At 38.3% G+C, this 26,516-nt stretch overlaps 1 protein-coding gene across 6 annotated transcripts in view; it reads right to left on the bottom strand.

Annotated features, from left to right (window-relative positions):
- The window catches only part of LRP6 (LDL receptor related protein 6), a 146,211-nt gene that overhangs the window by 72,548 nt on the left and 47,147 nt on the right, over positions 1 to 26,516 (bottom strand). For all 6 annotated transcript variants that reach the window (XM_059682217.1, XM_059682219.1, XM_059682218.1 and 3 more), the window contains exon 3: positions 7,164 to 7,361. In XM_059682217.1, coding sequence (XP_059538200.1) covers positions 7,164 to 7,361 — 198 coding nt within the window. The remainder of the gene's footprint in view (positions 1 to 7,163; positions 7,362 to 26,516) is intronic.

The following is a 26,516-nucleotide window of genomic DNA, read 5'->3' on the forward strand; positions in this document are numbered from 1 at the left end:
AGTATATATAATGCAGTTAGTCAATGATAATCACAACTAGAGGCCTGATGCACGAAATTCGAGCAAGAGCAGGCCTTCCTTCCCCCAGCTGTGGGCACCAGCTACCCTCTGGCACCTGGGACCTGGGCTTCTCTCTGGCTGCTGGCAGGCACCAAGGACCCAGGCTTCCCTCACAACCCCGGCTTTTCCCGGAAGGTCGTCTGGTCTAATAAGCATATTATGCTTTTATTATTATAGATGTTATACAGAGGTGGGCAAAAATAGATTATAATAATAAATAATACAATAATTCATAAACAATAATCAAGAATAAACTATTTCGTATACTCACAACTATAAACCTACTTTTGCCCTCCCCTGTACATATATATTTTTTAAAATGTTAACATGTCTTTACTGATTTTAGAGAAAGAAGAAGAGGGAGAGAGAAACATCAATTGGCTGTCCCTATATGCACCCTGTCTGGGGATCAAATCCACAACCCCGGTATGTGCCCTGTCCTAGAATCGAACCAGCGGCCCCTCAGGGCAAGGGATGATGCTCAACCGAGTCACACCAGCCAGGGATGACCACGCCTGTATTAAAAATTTAATTCCATTAAATCCTCAGACCTTTTTCATCTTATAGCTAAAAGTTTAAACCTTTTTACCAACCTCTATTTCCCCTACATCCTAGCCCTTGACAACCAGTTTTCTTCTCTTTGTTTCTATGAGTTTGACCTTACTTTTCTGCTGGGATTCCATATACTTGATACCATATAGTGCCTGCCTTTCTCTATCTGACTCATTTTTACTGAGCATAATTCCCTCAAGTCCCATGTCCTTCTTTCTGATGGCTGAGTAATATTCCATTAATGTATATGTACATCACAAGTTATCCACTCATGTACTGACAGATAGACATTTAGGTTGTTTCTATGCAATATTAGTTATTGTGAATAATGCAGTTAGGAACATGGGAGAGCAGATATTTCCTCAAATTTCTGTTCTCACTTCCTTTGGACATATATCCAGAAGAGGGATTACAGGATTATACAATAGTAATATTTTTTTTTTTGAGGAGCCTCCATACTGTTTTATATTCTGTATGTACCAGTATAAAATCCCACCAACAGGGCAAAAGGTTTTCCTTTCACCACATCCTCACCAATGTTTATCTCTTGTCTCTGTGATGATGGAAATTATGAGAGGTGTCTTTATATATTTTGGATATCAGCACCTTATCAAATATACAATTTACAAATATTTTCTCCCATTGCACAACGGGTTGCCTTTTCATTTTGTTGGTTACCTTTACTATGCTAAAGCTTTTTAATTTGATGTAGTCCCACTTTTTTATTTTTGTTTTTATTGCCTTGCTTTTGGTGTCAAATCCAAAAAATCATTGCCAATACCAATTCAAGAAGCTTTTTCCCTGTTTTCTTCTAAAAGTTTTAGAATTTCAGACCTTAAATTTAAGTATTTAACCCATTTGAGTTTCGGGTCCAATTTCATTCTTTTGCATGTGGCTGCACAATTTTCCAAACATGTACTGAAGAGACTATCCTCTCTCTGTTGTATATTCTTGGCTTATTTTTTGTAAATTAAAATTGAGCATATATGCAGTTGTTTATTTCTGGACTCTCTGTTTCAGTGATCTATCTGTTTTTATATCAATACCATAATGTTTTGACAATAATAGCTTTGAAATATAGTTTGGAATTATAAAGTATAGTGCCCCCAACTTTGTTCTTCTTCATCAAGACTGCTCTGACTATTCAGGGTACTTTGTGGTTCCACACAAATTTTAGGGTTGTTCTATTTCTGTGAAGAATACCATTAGAATTTTAATAGGTTTCTGTTTTTGATTACCTTACCATGAGGCTTACAAAAGGAATCTATCCCAGCAGGGATGAGCACAGACAGAGCAGTCAGAATCACCCATCTCTCAAGTTATTCCTGAAAGAAGTCTATTTGCCTCCTTTGAAAGCTGCTGTCTAATGCTCAGGATTCTATTTTAGCAGATATCTAGAGGATGACTTGTAAGCCTTCTGATAGACCAAAGCAGCTGGCAGACGCAACCTCCATCCTAGCTTACTCCAAACCTCCATTATCTCCACAGATTCAGCTTGTACACATATCTAGTGCCCCAGCTTTTTCCATGCTGCCCAAGTGATGAGGCCCAAGACAGCCTGCCTCTGAAAGCCAATAAGACTTACATCCACAAGTCCCTCAGGACTGTAGCAAGTAATGAAGCAGTTCTTAATGGGTATAGAAGCAACCCCTTCTGCAGCTATATATCCACATCCAACATAGAGGGAGCAGGTAAAAAGCCCATCTTCAAATTTCTCCCTGGAAGGGCCCTGGCTGTATACTTTTGCAGCTGCTGCCTGGGATTCCAGCTTCCAATCAGCCTTCATCGAAGTGCTATCCTCCACTTTGAAATGCATGACCGGTATTGGCACAACCTCAGCTACTGGGAGCCAGCCACTAAGTCAAAAAAAGGTAGCTTGGACAATCACAAAAGTCTGAGAGACAACCAAGAGCTTAGGCCAGGCTGATTGACAAGGTTCATTTCCTAAACAAGATGACTCTGTCAAAACTGGAAAAGGTGTCTGTTTTATCTAATGTGCAGAAAGCAAAGAGTCAAAGAAAATGAAGAAACAGGAAATATATTCAAACAAAGAAAAACAAAATAAAACTTTAGAAACAAACCTTAATGAAACAGAGGCCCATGATTTACTTGATAAAGATTTCAAAATAACAGTCATAAAGATGTTCACTGAAGTCAGGAGAACAATGCATGAACAAAGTGAAAATTTCAAGAAAGAGATAAAAAAAAATAAGAAAGTATACAGAAAGATCACAGAGCTGAAGAATACAATAACTGATCTGAAAACTTCAAATAGAAGGGTACGAAAGCACAATAGTTCAAATGTAAGGAAGAATCAGCAAACTCAAAGTCTAGGCAGTGAAAGTCACCCAATCAGAGAGGCTAAAAAAATACGTAAAGATAGCCTAAGGGCCTTATGGGACACCATAAAGTGGACTATAATTGCAATATAAGGGTTCCAGAAGGAGAGGCTAGAAAGTGGCAAAAATATTAATGGAAGAAAATGGCTAAAAATTTACCTAACCTGGAAGAAAAAAAAGACATCCAGAAAGTTCCAAAGACATCCAGAAAGTTCCAAAAACTATTCATTCAAAAGGTCACACACCAAAATACATTATAATTAAACTAGAGGCCCGGTGTACAGATTTGTGCACGAGTGGGGTCCCTTGGCCTGGCCTGCAGGATCAGGCCGAAACCGGGTCTCCGGCATCCCCTGAGGGGTCCCAGACTGCGAGAGGGCGCAGGCCAGGCCAAGGAACCCCACCAGTGCACAATCAGGGCCAGGGAGGGACGCAGGAGGTTGGCCAGCTGGGGAGGGACCATGGGAGGGCTCTAGGGCGTGTCCAGCCCATCTCGCTCAGTCCTGACCAGCCAGACCCCAGCAGCAAGCTAACCTAATGGTTGGAGCATCTGTCCCCTGGTGGTCAGTGCACGTCATAGCAAGTGGTTGAGCAGACTTAGCATATCATTAGCATATTATGCTTTGACTGGACACTTAGTATATTAAGCTTTTATTGTATAGGATTGTCAAAAGTTAAAGAGACTCTTTAAATCAGCAAGAGAAAAACAACTTATTTCACACAAGGGAACCTCCACAAAGCTATCAACGGAGTTTTTAGCAGAAATGTTACAGACCAGGAGAGAGTGGCACAATGTATTCAAAGTGCTGAAAGACAAAAACTGCCAAACAAAAATATAGTAAGTCCTTATTTAATATCTCTTATAGGTTCTGTGACTTTAAGTGAAATGACATCTAATGAAACAAATTTTACCACAAGCTAATTGACATAAACAAGAGTTAAGTTCCTGGACCTACTGTACTCTACCCAGCAAGCAAAAGCTAAAAGAGTTCATCACAATTCGATCAGCCTTACAGGAAACATTAAAGGAACTTCTTGCAGCTGAAACAAAAGAACACTAATCAGTAACAGAAAAACATATGAAAATTTAAATTTCACTGGTAAAGACAAATATATGGTTAAATTCAGATTACTCTAATGTTGGAATAGTGGTGGGTAAATGTGTTAAAAGACAAAAGTAGTAAAAAATAAGTACAATGTTATTGTTAATGAATACACAAGGTAAAAAGATGTAAATTGTAACATCAGAAACATTAATGTGGGGGAGAGTAAAAGTATAGGACTTAATTATGCGTTCAAAGTTAAGTTGTTATCAGCTTAAAATACTGCTATAAATAAAATGTTCCTTACAATACCTTAAGTGGGACTTAATCTTGACACTTCTGTTTCTCATGTTTATGTAAAATTAGTTTTCCTGAACTTTTATAAAAAAGTGGTGGTCAAGGTAGTTTTTCTAACTTTACAGAATTCAGTCCTCTGTTGCTTTCATGTAATATTAAAGACAATGGAAGCTTCCTTTATGAGATCTCCAGCTATTCCTCTATCTTTACTGAACTTTATCTTTCCTTTCCCTTTCATTCCTTTTCATTTTCCCTAGTCTTCTCAATTTTGATGATCCTATTCTATTCTATTTTGTTTCCACTCAGTGCGGTATCCTGCTCTGGTAGAGAACTCTAGCAAGTCCATTTCAAGAATTCTTTGGAGCCAAACTGCTCTATCCTTTTCTGTCTTTACCATGGACTCACTGTACTTGCCTGATATTAGAGTGGGCAACCCCCACCCTCTCATTTCAGCTGCTGCTCTTAATATAGTCCACCACATTGTCTAGTAAATCATTGAGGCTATTTTGGAGGTCTCCTGCATTTAAGTGCAATGAAACATCCTATATAATTCACCCTCCCCCCACTTATTCTTGCACAGATAGTAATACTATGGAGGTCTGTAGCTATTAGTGGTCTGCCCTTACTTGCTTTTATTTGTGGATGCTTGAGATTTATTTATTATATGTTTTTGGATTTGCTATCTAGTTTCATGGGTGTTTGTATGAGTATCTGAAGGAGTCAAGAAAACTATGACATGGCCACATTCAACTAGTGCCCCTCTCAAAGCCAGATGTTAAGTTCAAACACAACAATTACCTATATATATAAAAGCCCAGCAACTGGAACAGTGGCAGAACGACCGGAATGACTGGTGGCTATGACACACACTGCAGCAGCCAACCAGCCTGATCCAGGCCCCGACTGCCCCCCCTCCCCCGGGCGGGCCTGGCCCCCAATCAGCCCCCAACACCACGATCAGGGACGGGGCCTGCTGCCCAACTGCCCACGGCCCTACCCCCCAGCCGGCCCCGCCCCCCTCCGCCCCCAATCGGAGCAGGCCAGCTGGACCCCACCTGTGCAGAAATTCGTGCACCAGGCCTCTAGTGTTTATATATTCATGTTTATATACTTATTACTTTTTTGACATTTATTTCCAACTCGAGGCCCGATGTACGAATTTGTGCACCAGTGGGGTCCTTCAGCCTGCCCTGAGGGATTGGGCTGAAACCGGCTCTCCAACATCCTCCAAGGGATCCCAGATTGTGAGAGGGCGCAGGCCAGGCCAAGGGACCCCACCGGTGCATGATCGGGGCCAGGGAGGGACGCGGGAGGTTGGCCAGCTGGGGAGGGACCACTGGAGGGCTCCAGGGCGTGTCCAGCCTGTCTCGCTCAGTCTGGATCACCCAGACCCCAGCAGCAAGCTAACCTACCAGTCTGAGCATCTGCCCCTGGAGGTCAGTGCACGTCATAGCGAGCGGTTGAGCGGCCTTAGCATATCATTAGCATATTACACTTTGATTGGTTGAATGGCCAACTGGACAACCGGACACTTAGCATATTAGGCTTTTATTATATAGGATTGTTTTTAAACCACCTTGGCTTAAGTTATTTCATTCATTTTTTAAACAAGGCAAAAAACACTCTAATTCCATGACTATAAAAACATTATCTTAATAAATTATTTAAATCTTTCCTGGTTTTCAATACTTTTAAATGCTTCCTGATTCATCATTCAGATACTTACAAATGCTTACTCTGAAAAATTCCTTCAACTCTACCTAAGGCTCCCTAGATTTTTGTTGGAGTTTTAGAATGAGACCATTAGAAACCTAAATAATCATTTAAACACAAGAATGTAAATAGGAAGTGTTATAAAAATCTGAACATGAAAAAAATAAAATAAAATCTGAACACGATCAGCCTGGCTGGCATGGCTCAGTGGTTGAGCATCAACCTACAAACCAGGTCACAGTTCAATTCCTGTCAGGGCGTATGCCAGGGTTGTAAGCTCAATCCCCCATGTGGGGCATGCAGGAGGTAGCTAATCAGTGATTCTCTCTCATCATTGATGTTTCCATCTCTCCCTATCACTTCCTCTCTGAAATCAATAAAAATATATATTTTTAAAAATCTGAACATGATCAGAGTAGAAATTCCATGTTTATGCATTTGCACTAGGTTTTCTCCTAGTCCAGGAGTCAGCAAACTACAGCCCACTGATGCACTATATGTGTTGTAAATAAAGTCTTGCTGGAACATAGCCATGCTCATTCCCTTATGTATTATCTATAGCTGCCTTCACACCACAATAGCTGAGGTAAATAGTTGCAACAGCAGTCATACATAACCCACAAAGCCTAAAATATTTACTAACTAGCCCTTCATAGAAAAAGTTTATCAACCTCTGTCCAATGTGGAGATTTCCCAAATGAGCTTCCATATGCAGTTCCTAGGGGGCCTATGGGGAATTCTGAGTAGGATGACTCTTTGTTGTATTGGGTATCCAGCACATTGTAAAATGTTTAGCATGTCCCCTCGGAGCTACAATGCTAATACCACTCCCAGGCCTCATGTTAATCAAAATTCCCGCTATATTTCCAAAAACTCTTGGAGAGAGAAGTACTATCTCTAGTTGAGAACTACTGGAGAAGTAAATTAGCTCAGAGTAAAGAAGGAGAAAATATAGTTCATAAATTCTAAATGCTACCAACAGATGAGAAATAGTTACATTTTGAGAACAAACTGAAAGTACATTCTTCTTCCACTTTGACACTTAGCAAAAGATAAACTAATTTCTTCTTAATAAAGTCAGGCTTTATAATTTAATGACTATATCAAGACACATGGTGTTTAATCAAAGGTTAAAAGTAAATTTATAAGGTAATCTTACCGATCTGTTCCATCCAGATTTGATTTGTGAATGAAATTAAGTTTTGCATCTGCCCAATAAAGCTTTCGTTCTTCATAATCCAAAGTCAATCCATTTGGCCAGTAAATTTCAGTGTTTATTATAACGAAGCGACTTGAACCATCCATTCCAGCACGCTCTATCTTTGGTACTTCTCCCCAGTCTGTCCAGTATATGAATCTAAAAATCACATAAACAATAAACCCATGACATAAGCAGGTTCACAGCAAAGTATTTCATAATTATAACTATTAGATAAAGAAAACTCAGGAACACTCAAATTAAAACACCAGAAATTATCAAAATTTTAATAATCTACCTGGTAATAACTGATTGAGGCAAGCATAATAAAGGATGCAAAAAACATTTGATCAGTGTTTACTGGGAAAAATAATGTTTACACTATCTTAATATATCTCCACACATTACTTATTAATGACAAAGGGGAAACGGGTAACTTTAGAGAAAATAAGCTTGGTGGGCACCACCTTAACCCTGCCCCAAAATGCGTAGCCTAAACAAATTTATGAAAATAACAGAGAAACAAATTGAGGAACATTCTGAAAAACAATATAAAGTCATGAAAGTCAAAGAAAGGCTGAGGAACCATTCAAGGATATTAAAGGAAAATAAAGAAACATGGTAACTACATTATTAAGTGCATGATTCTAATCGGTTGGGGAAATGCTATAAAGACATTATTGGGAAACCTAAAAAATCTGATGGACTGTCAAATTACATAATAGTAATGTACTAAAGTTAATTTCATATATATGATCACTGTACTATGGTTAGAGTATACAAAATTTCATTATGCTATTTTTGCTTCTACAGATGTGAATATTTTTCAAAAAAAAGAACATGGAACCTGGCCCATGTGGCTCAGTGGTAGAGTGTCTCACTGAAGGGTCACAGGTTTGATTCCTGGTCAAGGGCATGTACCTAGGTTGCAGATTCGTTTCCCAGCCCCAGTTGGGGTGCCTGAAGAAGGCAATCAATCGACGTGTCTCTCTCACATTGATGTTTCACTCTCTCTCTCTCCCTCCTTCCCTTCTACTCTTTCAAAATTCAATGGAAAAAATATCCTCAGGTGAGAATTCACAAAGAAAAAGAAAATCTTAATAGTCTCATTCTAGAGGGGAAAAACATTTGCCCTTGATTTAAAGGCAAAACTCTTAATATGTTATATTTCAATCAAAAGCATTTTTTAAAAGTTAAATGCAACTGAAATTCAGGTATAACTTTTACTCAAAAAATAGGTGGAGCCCAGCTGGCATGACTCAGTAGTGAGCATCAACCTATAAACCAGGAGGTCACGGTTTGATTCCCGGTCAGGGCACATGCCCAGGTTGCAGGCTTGATCCCCAGCGTGGCAGATCAATAAAAGTGACACATCAATGATTCTCTCTCATCACTGATGTTTCTATCTCTCTCTCCCTCTCTGAAATCAATAAAAATATATTTTAAAATAGGTGGAACTGTAATACTGGAATGATTCTACTTATGCATACTGGTATTTCATATAAAGTGCTTACTCAAATGAGAGGAAGAGAATATCAGGTGGGGAATAAACATACTTTCTAACTACAAGGTATTATGCTAACAGTTTTGCACATTATCTCACTTAAGCCTCATAGCAACATTATAAAATACTAGAAGCCCGGTGCATGAAATTCGTACACGGGGCGGGGGGGGGGAGGGGGATGCCTCAGCCTGGCCTGCACCCTCTCGCAGTCTGGGATCCCTCTAAGCCAGCAGTCAGGCATCCCTCTCGCAGTCCAGGACCCCTTGCTCCTTACTGCCTGCCTGCTTGCTGCTCCTTACCACTCGGCTTGCTGCTCCTTACCACTCGGCTTGCTGCTCCTTACCACTCGGCTCGCTGCTCCTTAGCACTGCTGCAGTGGCAGGAGAGGCTCCCATCACTGCCACTGTGCTCGCCAGCAGTGAGCCCAGCTTCTGGCTGAGCAGCGCTCCGCCTGTGGGAGTGCACTGACCACCAGGGGACAGCTCCTGCATTCAGCTGCCCCCTGGTGGTCAGTGTGTGTCATAGCTACCAGTCGAACAATTGAATGGTCACTTAGGCTTTTATATCTATAAACTAGAGGCCCGGTGCACAAATTCGTGCATGGGTGGGGTCTGGCCGGCCCACCCTGATCAGGGTCCATCAGGACTGACTGGGCCAGGCCGGCCAGGGGGAAGAGCCATGGGCAGTTGGCTGGCCATCCCCGCCCCCTGGTTGAACTCCCGGTCGAGGGGACAATTTGCATATTAGCCTTTTATTATATAGGATAGATAGAGATGATCTCCATCACCATTATTTTAGATTTTTAAAAACTCAGAAAAGTTACCAAACTGCTCAAAGTCACACAGCTAATAAATACAGAACAGAAATTCAAATCTGTATGCCTCAGATTCCAACACTTATGCCACAGATCAGAGCCTTAATTTGTAAAGGCAAAGTGCTCCCTAAATTAATGACTCCCTAAATTAATGATGATGATTGGATAATGTCCAGAATGAGGGGAGGGGGAGTTAGATTTATGTAAGATGAAACTATATAAGAGGCAATTTTAGACTATGTTAGAATGTCTGTTTTTTTTCTTCTTAGAGCAATATAAAGACTTTTAAAATTGGAGGTGAAATTACTAGCTTGCAGGGAAGGGGAAGCGGCTGGCTGCAGTATGAAGACTGCAGACCACTAAAAAGAATAGAAACGCCAGAGCTCCCAAAATGACTCTGCAAGGAGCTCAGCAAATCCTCTTCCCTAAAACTAATGAAAAAATAGAAAAATATTATCAAAAAGAACTAAAGTCTCTGAGAATTGATCAAAGGACATACAACAAAACAAGAAGCATTTATTCAAGAAAATCTACCAAATCACAGTAAGTAATGTTGTATTTCAGCTAGAGGTTACTAGCATCAGCATCCATAGTACTGCTGAGTTTGTGGCACAGAAGTTTTACTCTGAGCAGACAAGACAGGCCAAAAAGATTGGCAGTTGACTGGCCCTAAAAGAGGGGACTGCCTTTATTTGGAGCACTTATGGAATATTGTCAAAAACAAGAGTGCTCTCTCAGTGGCAAACAATCCCAACAATAGTGGTCGGGAAAGACAACAAAATGACACACCAGACAGAAATTTAATAGGGAGATCCTTGGTAGTCAGGAAGGCTATTCCATGCATAAGGCGGCTTTTGCTCAAGAGACACTAAAGAGATCAACCAAACACTAGTCTCTGGCCGAATGTAGGACAAACTTTAAAATTCTTAAAATTTGAAAACATTCCCCAAACCACAAACAGATTCAAAGAAAAATGATGAAACAATTATTGGCTCAAGGCATTTAGGAACAACCTCTAATCCAGTGGTTCTCAACCTTCCTAATGCCGTGACCCTTTAATACAGTTCCTCATGTTGTGGTCACCTCCAACCATGCAATTATTTTCGTTGCTACTTCATAACTGTAATTTTGCTGTTATGAATCGTAATGTAAATCTCTGGTATGCGGGATGTATTTAGGTGACCCCTGTGAAAGGGTCGTTAGACCCCCAAAGGGGTCGCGACCCACAGGTTGAGAACCGCTGCTCTAATGAATCATTAACAGACCACTAAAATATAGTGCCCAGGGACAATCCTAGAAAGCCAGGCAGAAAAAAAAATTTTTAAAGAAAAAAGCTATAGCCCTTCAGTAAGAGAAAAGTTTCCTTCAAATATTTTCTTTGAAATTCCAAATTGTAGCCTTCCTTCTCTTCTAGAGCTTTGTTGGAGAAGCAGTTTCTAGAGTAATTTTCTTGTTTTGGTTTGGGTGGTTTTTTGTTTTTTTGCTGGCCTTTACTAAGTCTAATAAACTTTTAGGGTGGTGGGGGTGATTTCAGAAGCAGACATTGAGAGGAAAACACATTCAAAAGAATTAGTTGAAGCAAGTCATTAAACAAATAAAAACAATAGCAAAGCAACAAGCCAGGGAGGGCTCAGAATCCACACATGCTATAAGGACATCAATTACTGTCTGAAGGTATTTACCTCAAAACCTCCACTGCAACTGAAACAAGGACATTAGGATCTGGGTTTTGCCACTCTGGTAAACCAAGAAAAGGAGGAGGTAGAGATGGAAGAAAAGGAAGCAAAGGTGGCAACAGCAGCAACAAGGACCACAAGCAATCCATTCCAGTGAGGTTGAGGGCAATAACAATGGCTAATACAGTTTTAATTAGTTCATCCTTCTTTAATCCAAAGTTTTACAAAAAAGCACTGGCAGCAGTTTTAGGAGTACCTTTTGCCTCAAGTCACTGAGAGAGTACCACCTTACATTGGTGCCCTCACTGTCCCAGGCCAGTGAAGGAACCACTACCAACAACAATCAACAACAGATTTAGAGTGTTATCCTAAGATTCCAAGTCTGGTTCTTCTACCATTTAAGAAACTTTATGAGTAACCCAATATAAGCTTTCAAAATATTTTTCCTGTTTAAATTAGAGGGATTTTTATTGCTTAAAACTATAAACACTAACACACATTTTAGATAGAAACAGCATCCCAAAGCATTACTTTAAAAGTTTTAAACTAAGTTACTTCAACTCTTTTGTGCCAGCAATGCCTATTATCTTAGAACTCCTCCCACGCACACCATCTTACAAATGGTATGTTTCAAAAGTCTCACAGCTCTTCCCTCAATCTACTGTGACTCCTCCTCATTAAGGACCAATGTCAACATTCATGAGAACAACTGGTAGAAAACTGTCAGGCATATCACATCCTGAACTGCCATCTAGACACTTACCTTAAAGAGTATCTTAATAAAAACTGATATAAAGGGAACAATTTGTGACAGATTTGATATTTATGTCACCATAAACATGAAACAAAGAGGTGTAAAGGAACAGAAAACCACTAAACTGCTTCATCTACACCATTATAATTTTAAAACTCAATAATCATCAATACATAATGACCATGAGATAACCGGTTCTTAAATACTCAGAAACTAGAATTGTACATATAATTAACAGTTACGCTATGGTCTGAATGCTTATCCCTTCAAAATTTATATATTAAAATCATAACACCCAAGGTGATGGTATAACTAGGTCTCGAGTGATTAGGTCATCAGGATGGGATTAGTGCCCTTATAAAAAAGGGCCCAAGAAAGCTTCCTTGCACTTTCTACTGTGTGAGGTTACAGTGAAAAACAAACAAAAAACAGCTATCTAGGAAGCAGGCCCTCACCAAACAACAAATCTGCCAACGCCCTGATCTTGGACTTTGCAACCTCCATAATTATGAGAAATAAATGTCTGTTGTTTATAAGCCATCAGTTATATTTTTTATAGAAATCCAAACAGACAAATACAAGTTATCTTTCACACAATGTTTCTAGATTGTGTACATCCTTTCTTATACAAATATACTACTACTACTACTACTACTAATAATAATAATAATAATAATAATAATAGTGGTAGTAATACCACCACCACCAACAGCAGCAGAAGCATGAAATACCTAAAGCATAAACTTTCAACCCTGGCAGCATTTGAGAATGACCTAAGAAACTCATTAAGGTATCAATAACTTGGTTTCTTCTATCAGAGACTCTCATTAAATTGGTCAGGCATCAATATTGTCTAAATTTCTCTAAAAGAATTCTAATGCACTCAAACAGGGTTTAGAACCAGTAAAAAGAAATCTGCAAGCACCTATTTATCCTTAGCACCCAGTTTCTGTACAAGTGGTGTTAATATATTTCACTCATTAACCAGTTGACCATAAATATCATTATAATAAAAGAGAAAGATGTAAACTGACCATCCCTCTGCTACGCTCACCAGCCAATCAGGAGTGGGTATGCAAATTAACCAAAAACAAGGGATGGTGGGTTAATTTGCATACACAGGCGCCAGGCGGAGAGCAGAGCAGGAGAGCCAGCGGAGAGTGGAGCGGCTTGGGGAAATTGGCTCCCCAAGCCGCAAGACGGAGAGCAGAGAGGGAGAGTTGGCGGCTTGGAGGATTTGGCAGTGTAGGAGGCCATGGGACGGAGACAGAGCAGGAAGGGAAAAGCAAGATCATGGGGAGCACCAGGAATTCTGGAAATAGTAGTTTTGGTGGCAGCACCAGGACCAAAAGCAGAAGCCCAGAGCCACGGGGAACACCAGGATTTCAGGGAATCATAGTTCTGGTGGCAGACAGAGCTCTGAAGCAAAGTGAGCCTGGAGCAAGTTACTGTTGCGGTGGGGGATGGAGGGAAAGCAAAGGTGAGAGACATAAGTAAAATCAGAGTGTCTAGGAAAAATTAAAGGAAAGATATCCTAAAACTTCCAGGAAATCTCCACCAATGAAGCAAAGAAAAAAAAAATGCCTCTATTATTCTGTAAGCAACAAATCAAACTGAGTTGGGGTCTCAGACAATTTGCTCACATGATTGCAAAGACAGATAGAAACTCCCGGATTGGAGAGGGCTCCCCTGAGGGCTCCCAGATTGGAGAGGGTGCAGGTCGGGCTGAGGAACCCCCACACCCCCCAGTGCACAAATGTCGTGCACCGGGCCTCTAGTTAACAAATAATTAGCCCCAGGTGGCACATTCAATACGTAAATTGTGAAAAGCTATGTAAGGGAGTGAAGCACCAAATAAATTTCACCCACATAACAGCCTTTCATATATTCTTCAAACATTTCATAGTTTGACAAATGACATTTTAAAAGTTCATAATTACTGCTTAAATTTTACTAAGTAGAAATATACAGAGATCTGTGAGAATAAAAATGGATTTTCAAATTTCTTCTACAACTTTTCAAGCTCTTGATATCCAATTCTTTATAGAAGAGCACCCCACAATTATGATTTTAATTTGTTAATCCATTCAATATGTTACACACAACAGTCTCATTTTACTTATAAGATATGAATATATAGCATATTACTACAAATATCCTTTAAAATCTTTTGTCTACAGTTTAGAAAATGTTACAAAAATGATAAAAGAGGGATTACATTAGATTACCTAGGAATTTTCATCGAAATGTATACAGCACAAAGAGTATACATATACAATTGACCGTTAAACATATGGATTTAAACTGAGCAGGTTCACTTGTATTCATTTTTTCTCAAAATAATATATAGGAACATTTTTTTAAAAAAATTGCAATAATTTAAAAACACACACACACACACAAATCACAAAGCCTAGAAATATTAAAAACCTTAAGGAATGTTTTATGTCATCATTACATAAAATATATGTAGACACTAGTCTGTATTACCACTTACTGCCATAAAACATGCACAAATCTATTCTAAAAAGTTAACATTTATCAAAATTTATAGACACAGCACAGTACCATTCAGTCAAGAAAAATGTAAACAAATGTAAAAGATGCAGTATTAAATCATAAGTACATAAAATTAACTGTAGTACTTGTACTACTATAATAATTTCGCAGTTACCTCCTACTGTTATTGTGGTAAACTCACATGTTGTGTTAAGTATCATCTCTGTGTGAGCAGTTCCTCTCTCCATTAAATTGTGTATCATAGTAAAAAGTGATCTCTTGCGGTTCTCGAGTACTTTTTCATCATGTTTAGTGCAATACTATAAAACCTTGAATAACACCATGGGACCCATACAAAATGCCACTAGTGATACTGGAAATGTGCCCTAAAAGCAAAGAAAAGTCTTGACATTACAAGAAAAATTTGAATTACTTGATGTGTACTGCAGATTGCAGTTGCCTCTCAGTCATTTCAAGATAAATGAGTCCAGCCTTAAGAACCGCTGTAAAAAAATAACATTTGTGAAGCCATTCTTGCAGGTATGCCATCAAGAGCAAAAACCTTTTTACCACATATTGAAAATGCAGCTTTTATTTGGGTGCAGGATTGAAAATGAAGATAAAGGATCTAAAGCTGGAGAATTCAATGCCTGCAAAGGATTGTTAGATATATGGGGTTTTTTGGTTTAATAATTTGGCTTTAAAAATATCACCATAACAGGAGAAGCAGCTTCTGCCAATCAAGAGGCAGCAGACAAGGTTCCAGGTGCCATTAAGAAAATCATTGAGGCTGGCCTATAGAGGGATTTTCAATCCCAGCAACAACATAGCGCCGGTAACTATTACGCAGTCAGCTCTGGGCAGTGAACTTCCACTGGAAAGAGAGGCCCTATAGCCCCAGAGGCCAACCCCAGAACACTGCCACCCAGAGGCTGACCCACAAACTGACTCTTTGCTAAACACAAAATAAGGCAGTCTGGGAAATAAATGCAACCTGCTTTAAAATAAGGACTGTGGTTCACAACACAGAGGAACAGTATATCGCAGGGAAACTCAACACTCTCCTGAATACCTGGAAGGTCTAAGGCGAGCCACACTGAAGAATAGAAGAACCGAAGGACCTTCACTACTGCATTTTTTTTTCTTTTTTCACTTTTTAACTAAGAAATCAATTTTTTTTTTCCTGTTCTTTTTTTTTTCTTTTTCCATCACCTGATTTTACCCTTTTAATTACTACCTTCTTATTTTTTAACCAGTATTATTACTGCTACCATTTTACCATTTTTTAAAGTGCCATTTTATTTCCTCTTTATTTCATTTTGGGATTAGTGTTCTCCATTCTATTTTCATTGTTATATTATTGGTTGTTTCTAGTTTGCATTCATATCCAGGGAGCTGTTGCTGGAATTTGTTGGGATTAATGGCTGTTCTATAGGAGTATTCTCCTCATATAAAAAGTCTCTTCCCCTCTTCCACTTCATTCTCTCTTTTCGCTCTTTTTTTTTTTCTTTTCTTTTCTCGCTTTTATTTTCCCCCCTCCTTTTTCCCGATTTCATTTTTGCACTCCTTTTCTTGGTCCCTACTTTTCTTTTCTTTTTTTTCTTTTATCTTTTTCTCTTCCTTCTTCCTTATCCCCTAATTCTCTTAATTCAGGTGGTCACCTTTATTTGGAGTTATTAATATCGTGGATATATTTGTGTATAGTGCCTGGTACGTGGTGCCTTGTTGTGTTGTATTTTGTGCCTTTAAATCAATGCAGCAGATCCAAGCAACAGCAACCTCCTGAGCACCACATCCTCTGCTAAGGAACAGCAGCTGTACGTGAAACCTCGCCCCACCAGCCAGAAGAGCCACCACAGCTGTGAACAGCACCCACCAGAGGAGCTGCTGCCAACTGAAGAGCAGCAGCTACCGCAACCGCCCGAAGAGCAACCACAGACCAAGGAGTCACTGCCACCCAGGGAGCAACCACTGAACGACTCAACATCTAGATATGTCAGTGAGATCAAACATGGGTAGACAAAGAAACCCCCAAAGGAAAGAGAAGGAGGACTCTCCAGAAAAGCAGCTAAGTAATACAGAGGCATGCAACATGACAGATAAAGAATTCAGAATAAGGGTCCTAGAGTGCATAAACTGGATGGAGGAAAAAATCGACAACCTCTTCAAGAAGCAAGAAGAAACAGATGAAAAAATCGATAACATATGGAAGAAGCTAGAAGAAACAGATGAAAAAATCGATAACATATGGAAGAAGCTAGAAGAAACAGATGAAAAAATCAACAACTTAAGTAAGACCCAAGAAGAAATGAAGAGTGATATAGCTGCAATGAAAAACTCCATTGAAAGTATCAACAGTAGACTAGGAGAAGCGGAGGACCGAATTAGTGAATTAGAAGACAAGGAAGCAAAACACACCCAAAATGTACTGCAATTGGAGAAAAAAATTAAAAGACAGGAGGAGAGCCTAAGGGAGCTTTGGGACAACATGAAACGAAACAACATACAAATAATAGGAGTACCAGAACAACAGAAGGATGAACAAGGATTAGAAAACCTACTTGAAGAAATAATATCAGAAAACTTTCCTGAGGTGGGGAAGAAAAAAGTCACACAAGCCCAGAGAGTCCCAAACAAGGTGAACCCGAAAAGACCCACACCAAGACACATCATAATCACCATGGCAAATGTTCAGGACAAAGAGAGAATCTTACAGGCTGCAAGAGAGAGACGGAAAGTTACATACAAGGGATCTCCCATTAGACTGTCAAATGATTTCTCAACAGAAACACATCAGGCCAGAAACGAATGGACTGAAATTTACAAAGTGATGCAAAGCAAAGGACTGAATCCAAGAATACTCTATCCAGCAAGGCTATCATTCAAACTTGAAGGGGAAATAAGAAGCTTCACAGACAAAAAAAGGCTAAGGGAGTTTGTCACCACCAAGCCAGCAATGCAAGGAATGCTAAAGGGACTGGTATAAAAAGAAGAAATAAAAAGCTCAGAAAGAAAACAGCCACACACACACACAAAAAGAAATGGCTACAAACAAGTACCTTTCAATAATAACTTTAAACGTAAACGGACTAAATGCTCCAACCAAAAGACATCGAGTGGCTGAATGGATAAAAAAACATGACCCATACATCTGCTGTCTACAAGAAACCCACCTCATTAGAAGGGACTCACACAGACTGAAAGTGAAAGGATGGAAAAATATCTTCCAGGCAAATGGAAAGGAAAAGAAAGCTGGGGTAGCAATACTTATATCGGACAAAATAGACCTCAAAGTGAAGGCCTTAACAAGAGATAAGGAAGGCCACTTCATAATACTAAAGGGATCAATACAACAAGAAGATATAACCCTGGTAAACATATATGCACCCAATGTAGGAGCACCCAAATTCATAAAAAAACTCCTGGAAGATATCAAAGGAGAGATCGACAACAATACAATCATAGTAGGGGACTTTAATACACCATTGACAGCACTGGATAAGTCCTATAGACAAACAATCAGCAAAGATACAGCAATCCTAAATGACTCACTAGATCAGATGGACTTAATAGACATCTTCAGAACACTTCACCCCAAAGCCAGGGAATATACGTTCTTCTCAGGTGCTCATGGTACATCTTCAAAAATAGACCACATATTGGGTCACAAGCAAAGTATCCCCAAATTCAAGAAGATTGAAATCATAAAAAGCATCTTCGCAGACCACGATGGCATAATACTAGAAATAAACTACAATAAAAACAACCCAAAATACTCAAACACCTGGAAGCTGAATAGCATGTTATTAAATATTGATTGGGTTACCAATGAAATCAAAGAAGAAATTAAAAACATCATGGAAACTAATGACAATGAAAACACAACAATCCAAAACCTATGGGACACAATGAAAGCAGTCCTGAGAGGGAAGTTTATAGCTCTACAGGCCTATCTCAAAAAACAAGAAAAAATGGTAGTAAATCATCTAACTCTACAACTCAAAGAATTAGAAAGAGAGCAACAAGAAAACCCCAGAGTGAGCAGAAGGAAGGAGATAATAAAGATTAGAGCAGAAATAAATGACATAGAGCCCAAAAAAACAATACAGAAAATCAATGAAACCAAGAGCTGGTTCTTTGAAAGGATAAACAAGATTGACAAACCTCTAGCCAGACTCACCAAGAAGCAGAGAGAGAGGACCCAAATAAATAAAATCAGAAACGATAGAGGCGAAATAACAACAGACCCCACAGAAATACAAATGATTGTTAAAAAATACTATGGACAGCTCTACTCCAACAAACGAGACAACCTGGAGGAAATGGACAAATTCCTAGAAAAATACAGCATTCCAAAACTCAATCAGGAAGAATCTAAAAACCTCAACAGGCCAATAACTATGGAAGAAATTGAAGCAGTCATCAAAAAGCTTCCATCAAACAAAAGCCCAGGACCAGACGGCTTCACAGGGGAGTTTTACCAAACATTCAAGGAAGAACTAAAACATATCCTCCTCAGACTACTACAAAAAATTCAAGAGGAAGGAACACTTCCAAGCTCATTCTATGAAGCCAGCATCACCCTAATACCAAAACCAGGTAAAGACAACACAATGAAAGAGAATTACAGGCCAATATCCCTCATGAACATAGATGCCAAAATCCTCAACAAAATCTTAGCAAATCGGATCCAGCAGTACATCAGAAAGATCATACACCATGACCAAGTAGGATTTATCCCAGGGATGCAAGGATGGTACAATATCCGCAAATCAATAAACGTGATACATCACATAAACAAATTGAAAGAAAAAAACCACATGGTCATATCAATTGATGCAGAAAAAGCATTTGACAAAATTCAACACCCATTTTTGATAAAAACTCTCAGCAAGGTGGGAGTAGAAGGATCATACCTCAACATAATAAAAGCCATATATGACAGGCCCACAGCCAACATCATACTCAACGGACAAAAACTAACACCATTTCCCCTAAGAACAGGAACAAGACAGGGATGCCCCCTCTCACCACTCCTGTTCAACATAGTACTGGAAGTGTTAGCCATTGCAATTCGGCAAGAAGAAGAAATAAAAGGCATCCAAATTGTAAAAGAGGAAGTAAAACTGTCCTTATTTGCAGACGACATGATATTATACATACAAAACCCTAGAGATTCCATCAAAAAGCTACTAGACTTAATACATGAATTTGGCAATGTAGCAGGATACAAAATTAACCCCAAGAAATCTGAGGCATTTCTATACACCAATAGTGAACTTTCAGAAAGAGAGATTATAAAAACAATCCCGTTTACCATTGCACCAAAAAAATTAAGCTACCTAGGAATAAACTTAACTAAAGAGGTAAAAGACCTCTACTCAGAAAACTACAGGACGTTGAAAAAAGACATAGAGGAAGACATAAACAGATGGAAGAACATACCGTGTTCATGGATTGGTAGAATCAACATCATTAAAATGTCCATACTACCCAAAGCAATCTATAAATTCAACGCACTTCCCATTAAAATACCAACAGCATACTTCAGAGATCTAGAACGAACTCTCCAAAAATTCATCTGGAATAAAAGAAGACCCCGAATAGCTGCAGCAATCCTGAAAAAGAACAAAGTAGGTGGGATCTCAATACCAGATATCAAGTTGTATTACAAAGCCACTGTTCTCAAAACTGCCTGGTACTGGCACAAGAATAGGCATATAGATCAATGGAATAGAATAGAGAGCCCAGAAATCGGCCCGAACCAATATGCTCAATTAATATTTGACAAAGGAGGCAAGAACATACAATGGAGCCAAGATAGTCTCTTCAATAAATGGTGTTGGGAAAATTGGACAGATATATGCAAGAAAATGAAACTAGACCACCAACTTACACCATACACAAAAATAAACTCAAAATGGATAAAGGACTTAAATGTACGACAGGAAACCATAAAAATTCTAGAAGAATCCAAAGGCAAGAAAATCTCAGACATATGCCGAAGCAATTTCTTCACTGATACAGCTCCTAGGGCACTTGAAACTAAAGAAAAAATGAACAAATGGGACTACATCAAAATAAAAAGCTTCTGCACAGCAAAAGAAACCATCAGCAAAACAACGAGAAAACCCACTGTGTGGGAAAACATATTTGCCAATGACATATCTGATAAGGGCCTAATCTCCAAAATTTATAGGGAACTCATACAACTTAACAAAAGGAAGATAAACAATCCAATAAAAAAATAGGCAAAGGACCTAAATAGACACCTTTCAAAAGAGGACATCCAGAAAGCCAAGAGACATATGAAAACATGCTCAAAGTCACTAATCATCCGAGAGATGCAAATCAAAACAGCAATGAGGTACCATCTCACACCTGTCAGACTGGCTATCATCAACAAATCAACAAACGACAAGTGCTGGAGAGGATGTGGAGAAAAAAGAACACTTGTGCACTGCTGGTGGGAATGCAGACTGGTGCAGCCACTATGGAAGACAGTATGGAGTTTCCTTAAAAAACTGAAAATGGAACTCCCATTTGACCCTGTGATCCCACTTCTAGGAATATATCCCAAGAAACCAGAAACACCAATCAGAAAGGATATATGCACCCCTATGTTCATAGCAGCACAATTCACCATAGCTAAGATCTGGAAACAGCCTAAGTGCCCATCAGTAGATGAATGGATTAGAAAACTGTGGTACATCTACACGATGGAATACTATGCTGCTCTAAAAGGGAAGGAACTCTTACCATTTGCAACGTCATGGATGGAACTGGAGAGCATTATGCTAAGTGAAATAAGCCAGTCAATAAAGGAAAAATACCACATGATCTCACTCATTCATGGACAACAGAGACCATTATAAACTTTTGAACAATAATAGATACAGAGGCAGAGCTGCCTCAAACAGATTGTCAAACTGCAGCGGGAAGGCCGGGGAGGGTTGGGGGGCAAGAGATCAACCAAAGGACTTGTATGCATGCATATAAGCATAACCAATGGACATAAGACACTGGGGGATAGGGGAGGCTAGGGGACTGTCTAGGGCGGGGGGATAAAATGGATACATATGTAATACCCTTTGTAATACTTTAAGCAATAAAAAAAAAAAAGAAAGAAAGAAAATCATTGAGGAGAAAGTTTATCTGCCTGAACAGGTTTTTACTGCAGACAAAAGTACCCTATTATGGGGGGGAGGGGCAGAATGCCACAAAGAACATTTATTAGTAAGAGAAACAAGCACCAGGATTTAAGACTGGAAGGGATAGACTATATGTTTTGTGCAAATGCAATCAGGTTTATAATCAGGATTGCCCTTATCTATCAAGCTCCTAAACCCTGAGCTTTGAAAGAAAAAGATAAATACCAGCTGCCAGTTTTTTAATGAGTATGAGACATTATTATTAGTAGTATTAGTATTAGTATTAGTATTAGTATTTAGTACAAGACTTTAATAGGCATTTCACAGAAGAGGAATGACCAATAAACATTTTTTTAAAAAAGCTCAACTGTCCGACCGGCATGGCTCTGTGGTTGAGCGTCAACGTATGAACCAGGAGATCACGGTTCGATTCCCAGTCAGGATTACATGCCTGAGTTGTGGGCTCGATCCCCAGTGTGAGGCATGCAGAAGGTAGCTGATTGATGACTCTCTATCATCATTGATGTTTCTATCTCTCTCTCCCTCTCCCTTGCTCTCTGAAATCAATTGTAAAACAAGAAGGCCTAGACAAGACAAACTCTTTCTCTGCAATGGTTACATTGATGCTTTGTCCCTGCAGTCAGGAAGTACCTTAACAGCAAAAAAACTGCTTTTTAAAGTTCTTTTGATATTGGACAATCACCCTGGCCACCTAGAACCCGGTGAGTTCAAGACCAAAGGCATCAAAGTGCTCTACTTGCCCCCAAACACAGGCAATTCAACTTCTAGATCAGCGGTTCTCAACCTGTGGGTCGTGACCCCTTTGGGGGTAGAACGACCCTTTCACAGGGGTCGCCTAAGACCATCGGAAAACACATATATAATTACATATTGTTTTTGTGATTAATCACTATGCTTTAATTATGTTGTTTGTAACAATGAAAATACATCCTGCATATCAGACAGATATTTACATTACGATTCATAACAGTAGCAAAATTACAGTTATGAAGTAGCAACGAAAATAATTTTATGGTTGGGGGTCACCACAACATGAGGAACTGTATTAAAGGGTCGCAGCATTAGGAAGGTTGAGAACCACTGCTCTAGATGGTAAGGACTTTTAGGACTCATTACACACAGCACTCTATGAAAAGGACTGTCAACACTATGGAAGAGAACCCGGATAGAGAGAACATCATGGAAGTCTGGAAGGATTACACCATTGAAGATGCCATCTTTATTATAGAAAGAGGCGTGAAAGACATCAAGCCTGAAATAATAAATTCCTGCTGGAGAAAACTGTGTCCTGATGTTGTACATGACTTCACAGGATTCCCAACAAAGCCAATCAAGGAAATCACGAAAGAGATTGTGATTCAGACAAAGAAGAAAAAGGGGGGCAAGGGAGTGAAGTGTTTCAAGATATGGATCTTGGAAAAATTCAAGAGCTAACACACACCACAGTAGCGGAACTAACAGAAGACAACTTGATGAAGATGAGTCCTTCCAAACCAGTTCCAGACTAAGAAGATGTAGAAGACGCAGTGCCAGAAAATAAATTGACATTGGACAATCTGGCAGAAAGACTTTGATTATTCAAGACTGCTTTTTTTAACTACTTTTCTAAAATGGACCCTTCTATAATATGGGTGTTGAAACTAAAGCAAACAGTGGAAGGATTGGTACCATACAGCAACATTTTAAAGAAATGAAAAAGCAAAACTGTCGGACAGAAATTATGATGTACGATGTACTCTCGTAGGATTACACCGAATGTGCATGCCTCTCCTGCCTACCCTTCTACCTCTTCTACCCCTGAAACAGGGGTACCAACCCCTCTTCTTCCTTCTCCTCCTCAGTCTACTCAATGTGAAGATAATTGAGGGTGAAGACCTTTATGATGATCCACTTCCATATAAATAGTAGTAAATAAACATCATGCTGTATAGTTAATATACTTACTTGCTGTGTATGTATGTGAGTGTCTTCATGTGAAAATCCAGTAACTGTAGGCAAGAACTGTTTGAGACGTTTTGTGTCATCATCATCATCATTGCCTAAGTATTCACTGTGTAGAACATCAGGTGCAAGACGTGTATTGCAGTGGATTGCCAATCCTTACATAGGCATAAAGTGAGTGATATTTCATATCAAATTAATAATGTGTTAGTTTTCCTACTGTTTTAGAATTTTGCTTTCAAATAATTATATTACAGTACATATGCCTCTCTCATAATTGGTACATCACAGGTACATGGTTTTATAAAGTTGTAACAATGCTTCCAATGCTGAATGTGCCATGAAAATTTTATTACATTTACTCTTTAGTGTATATGCTAAGCTATGATATCAATTACACTAAGCTACCATAAAGCAATCATTTTGCTGCTTCCTCATTATCAATGCATGAATCGTTATACCTGTAAATAAATATGAATCTTTTTCACATTACCTTTTTATTTTTGATGTCTAATGTTAGTAATACATAAAATATATATAGTGTTTTGTACAATATAAGATGTAGGTACTGATAGATGATTTATCTTGTAAACAGACAACATAAACCTACAGTATCAATAAATACAGTACAGTACTCTACATGTATTTTCCTCATGATTTACTTAATATCATTTTCTTTTCTCTAGCTTACTATATTGTAAGAATAAAGTATATAATATATAGAATATACATAGTATGTGTTAATCAACTGCTTATATTATCAGTAAGGCTTCTAGTCAATAGCAGGCTATTAGTACTTAGATTTGGGGGGGGGGATCAGAAGTTATATGTGGATTTTCAACTGCATGGTTATCAATAATCCTAATCCCTGCAGTGTTCAAAGGTCAACTGTAGTCACTTTGACAATATGTTACTTTGACACTGATCAATTTGCATCTACGCGTGGCTATGCTAAATTAAATGTGAAAGAAATCACAAAACTAATGTTTTTTTAAATAATTATGAATTTTTTGTTTTTTCTTTAACTAGGTCCAGTCAAGTAAGAGATTAATATTTTAAAAGCTGCCATGCCTTAAACAAAACTGTATTACTCAAAAAGCAATGGATAATCCTGAGTTTTCACCAAGGAGAAATGGTGTTTCAACACTCCCAAAAATAAAAGGCATCACTTATTAACCTCTTTTTCAAATCCACATAAATCAGCAGCAGAAAAAAGTGTGCAATCTTACTCAGACACCCATAGTAGACAGGCACGCCCCAAAACCAACCCTCTTTGCATGTGTGTGTTGGGGGAAAGAGTCATTAAGATTGTTTGTCAAAATCACTGACTCAGTTTCTTCCTGAGACACCAAGAATCAGAGTAAAATAGCTCTCCATTCTTCTAAGAATGGTGATATTTTTACAGCTACCTGGATACTATCTAGGGTCAAAAGGCAATAATAAGTTACCTTCAATTTCACATTGGGATCATACACATCAGAAGAATAAACTTCAAGGTAACCACAGGAAAAACAAACAGAAAAGTGATTTAGAACTAAAAATAAATAAATAAACCTAACAAAAATAATTACAACTTTATTCTCCAAAATTTCACAGAGACACAAACTATGAAAGTTCTCACATGAATAGACAATTTGAGTAGTCCTGTACCTATTAAAGAAATTACATTCATAATTTAAAAACCTTACAATAAAGAAAACTCAAGGTTTAGATGGCTAAACTGGTAAATTCCACTAAATACTTTAAGACAAATAATACCAATTCTACATAAATTCTTCCAAAAAATAGAATAGGAAAGAGCAATAAATGCCCAATGCATTTTATGAAGCATTGCCTTGATTCCAAAATCTGAAAATGACATTTCAAGAGGAAAAAAAACACAACCCTATAAACCAGTATCTTTCATGAACACAAACGCAAAAGCCTTAATGTTATTAGCAAATCAAATCCAACAATATATAAAAAGGTGAATACAGCATGACTAAATTGAGCAATCCCAGAAATGCAAGGCAGGTTCCATATTAAAAAAATCAATGAAATTCACACAATGAATAGCAACAGACTAAAGAAGAAAAACTATGTATCATTCTCAATAGATACAGGAAGGCATTGGAAAAAAACACCACCATTAATTCATAATAAAAACGCTCAGCAAACTAGAATAGAATGTTCTTACCTTAATAATGTACATTGACAAAAGCACTTGCAGCTAACACCACATAATGATGGATGACTGAATGCTATTTGGAGTATAAGGCAAAGATGTCTGCTCTCACCATCCCAATTTAACATCTTACTGGAAGCCTTAGCCAGTGGAATCAGTGGAGTAAGAGGTTGGGGGGAGAGAAAGCATGGTGAAAAAAAAAACAACACACACACACACACACACACACACACACACAACAACAACAACAACAACAGACTAAAAAAAATAATAAAACTTTCTCTATTTATAGAAAAGGTTATTTATGTATATAATCCAAAAAAAATCTACAAAAAGTTACTAGAACCAATACATGAGTTGAGCAAGATCTCAGATATATGGTTGATATAAAAATCAATTATATTCCATACAAGAGCAATGAAAATTAAAATTTGTAAATAATATCATTTACAATAGAATTATAAAACATAAAATATTTAGGTATAAATGTAACAACAGGATCTGTTTCCTGAAAACTACAAAACAGTGATGAAAGAAATCAAAGACCAAAAATAAATGAAGAGTTATATCATGTACAGAAATGGAAAAGACTTAACATGGTTAATATGCCAATGTTCCCAAAACAAATAATTAGAATTTATAATCCTAATAAAAATCCCAGCAAAATTTAACTAGAAATTGATAAACTGATACTAACATTCATTTGAAAAAACAAAGACTAGAGTTGTCTAAACAATTATGAAAATGAAAAATAACCTTGGAGAACGAATACTGATTTCAAGACTTACTA

The sequence above is a fragment of the Myotis daubentonii genome, chromosome 2 (genome assembly GCF_963259705.1).
Source record: "Myotis daubentonii chromosome 2, mMyoDau2.1, whole genome shotgun sequence".
NCBI lineage: Eukaryota > Metazoa > Chordata > Mammalia > Chiroptera > Vespertilionidae > Myotis > Myotis daubentonii.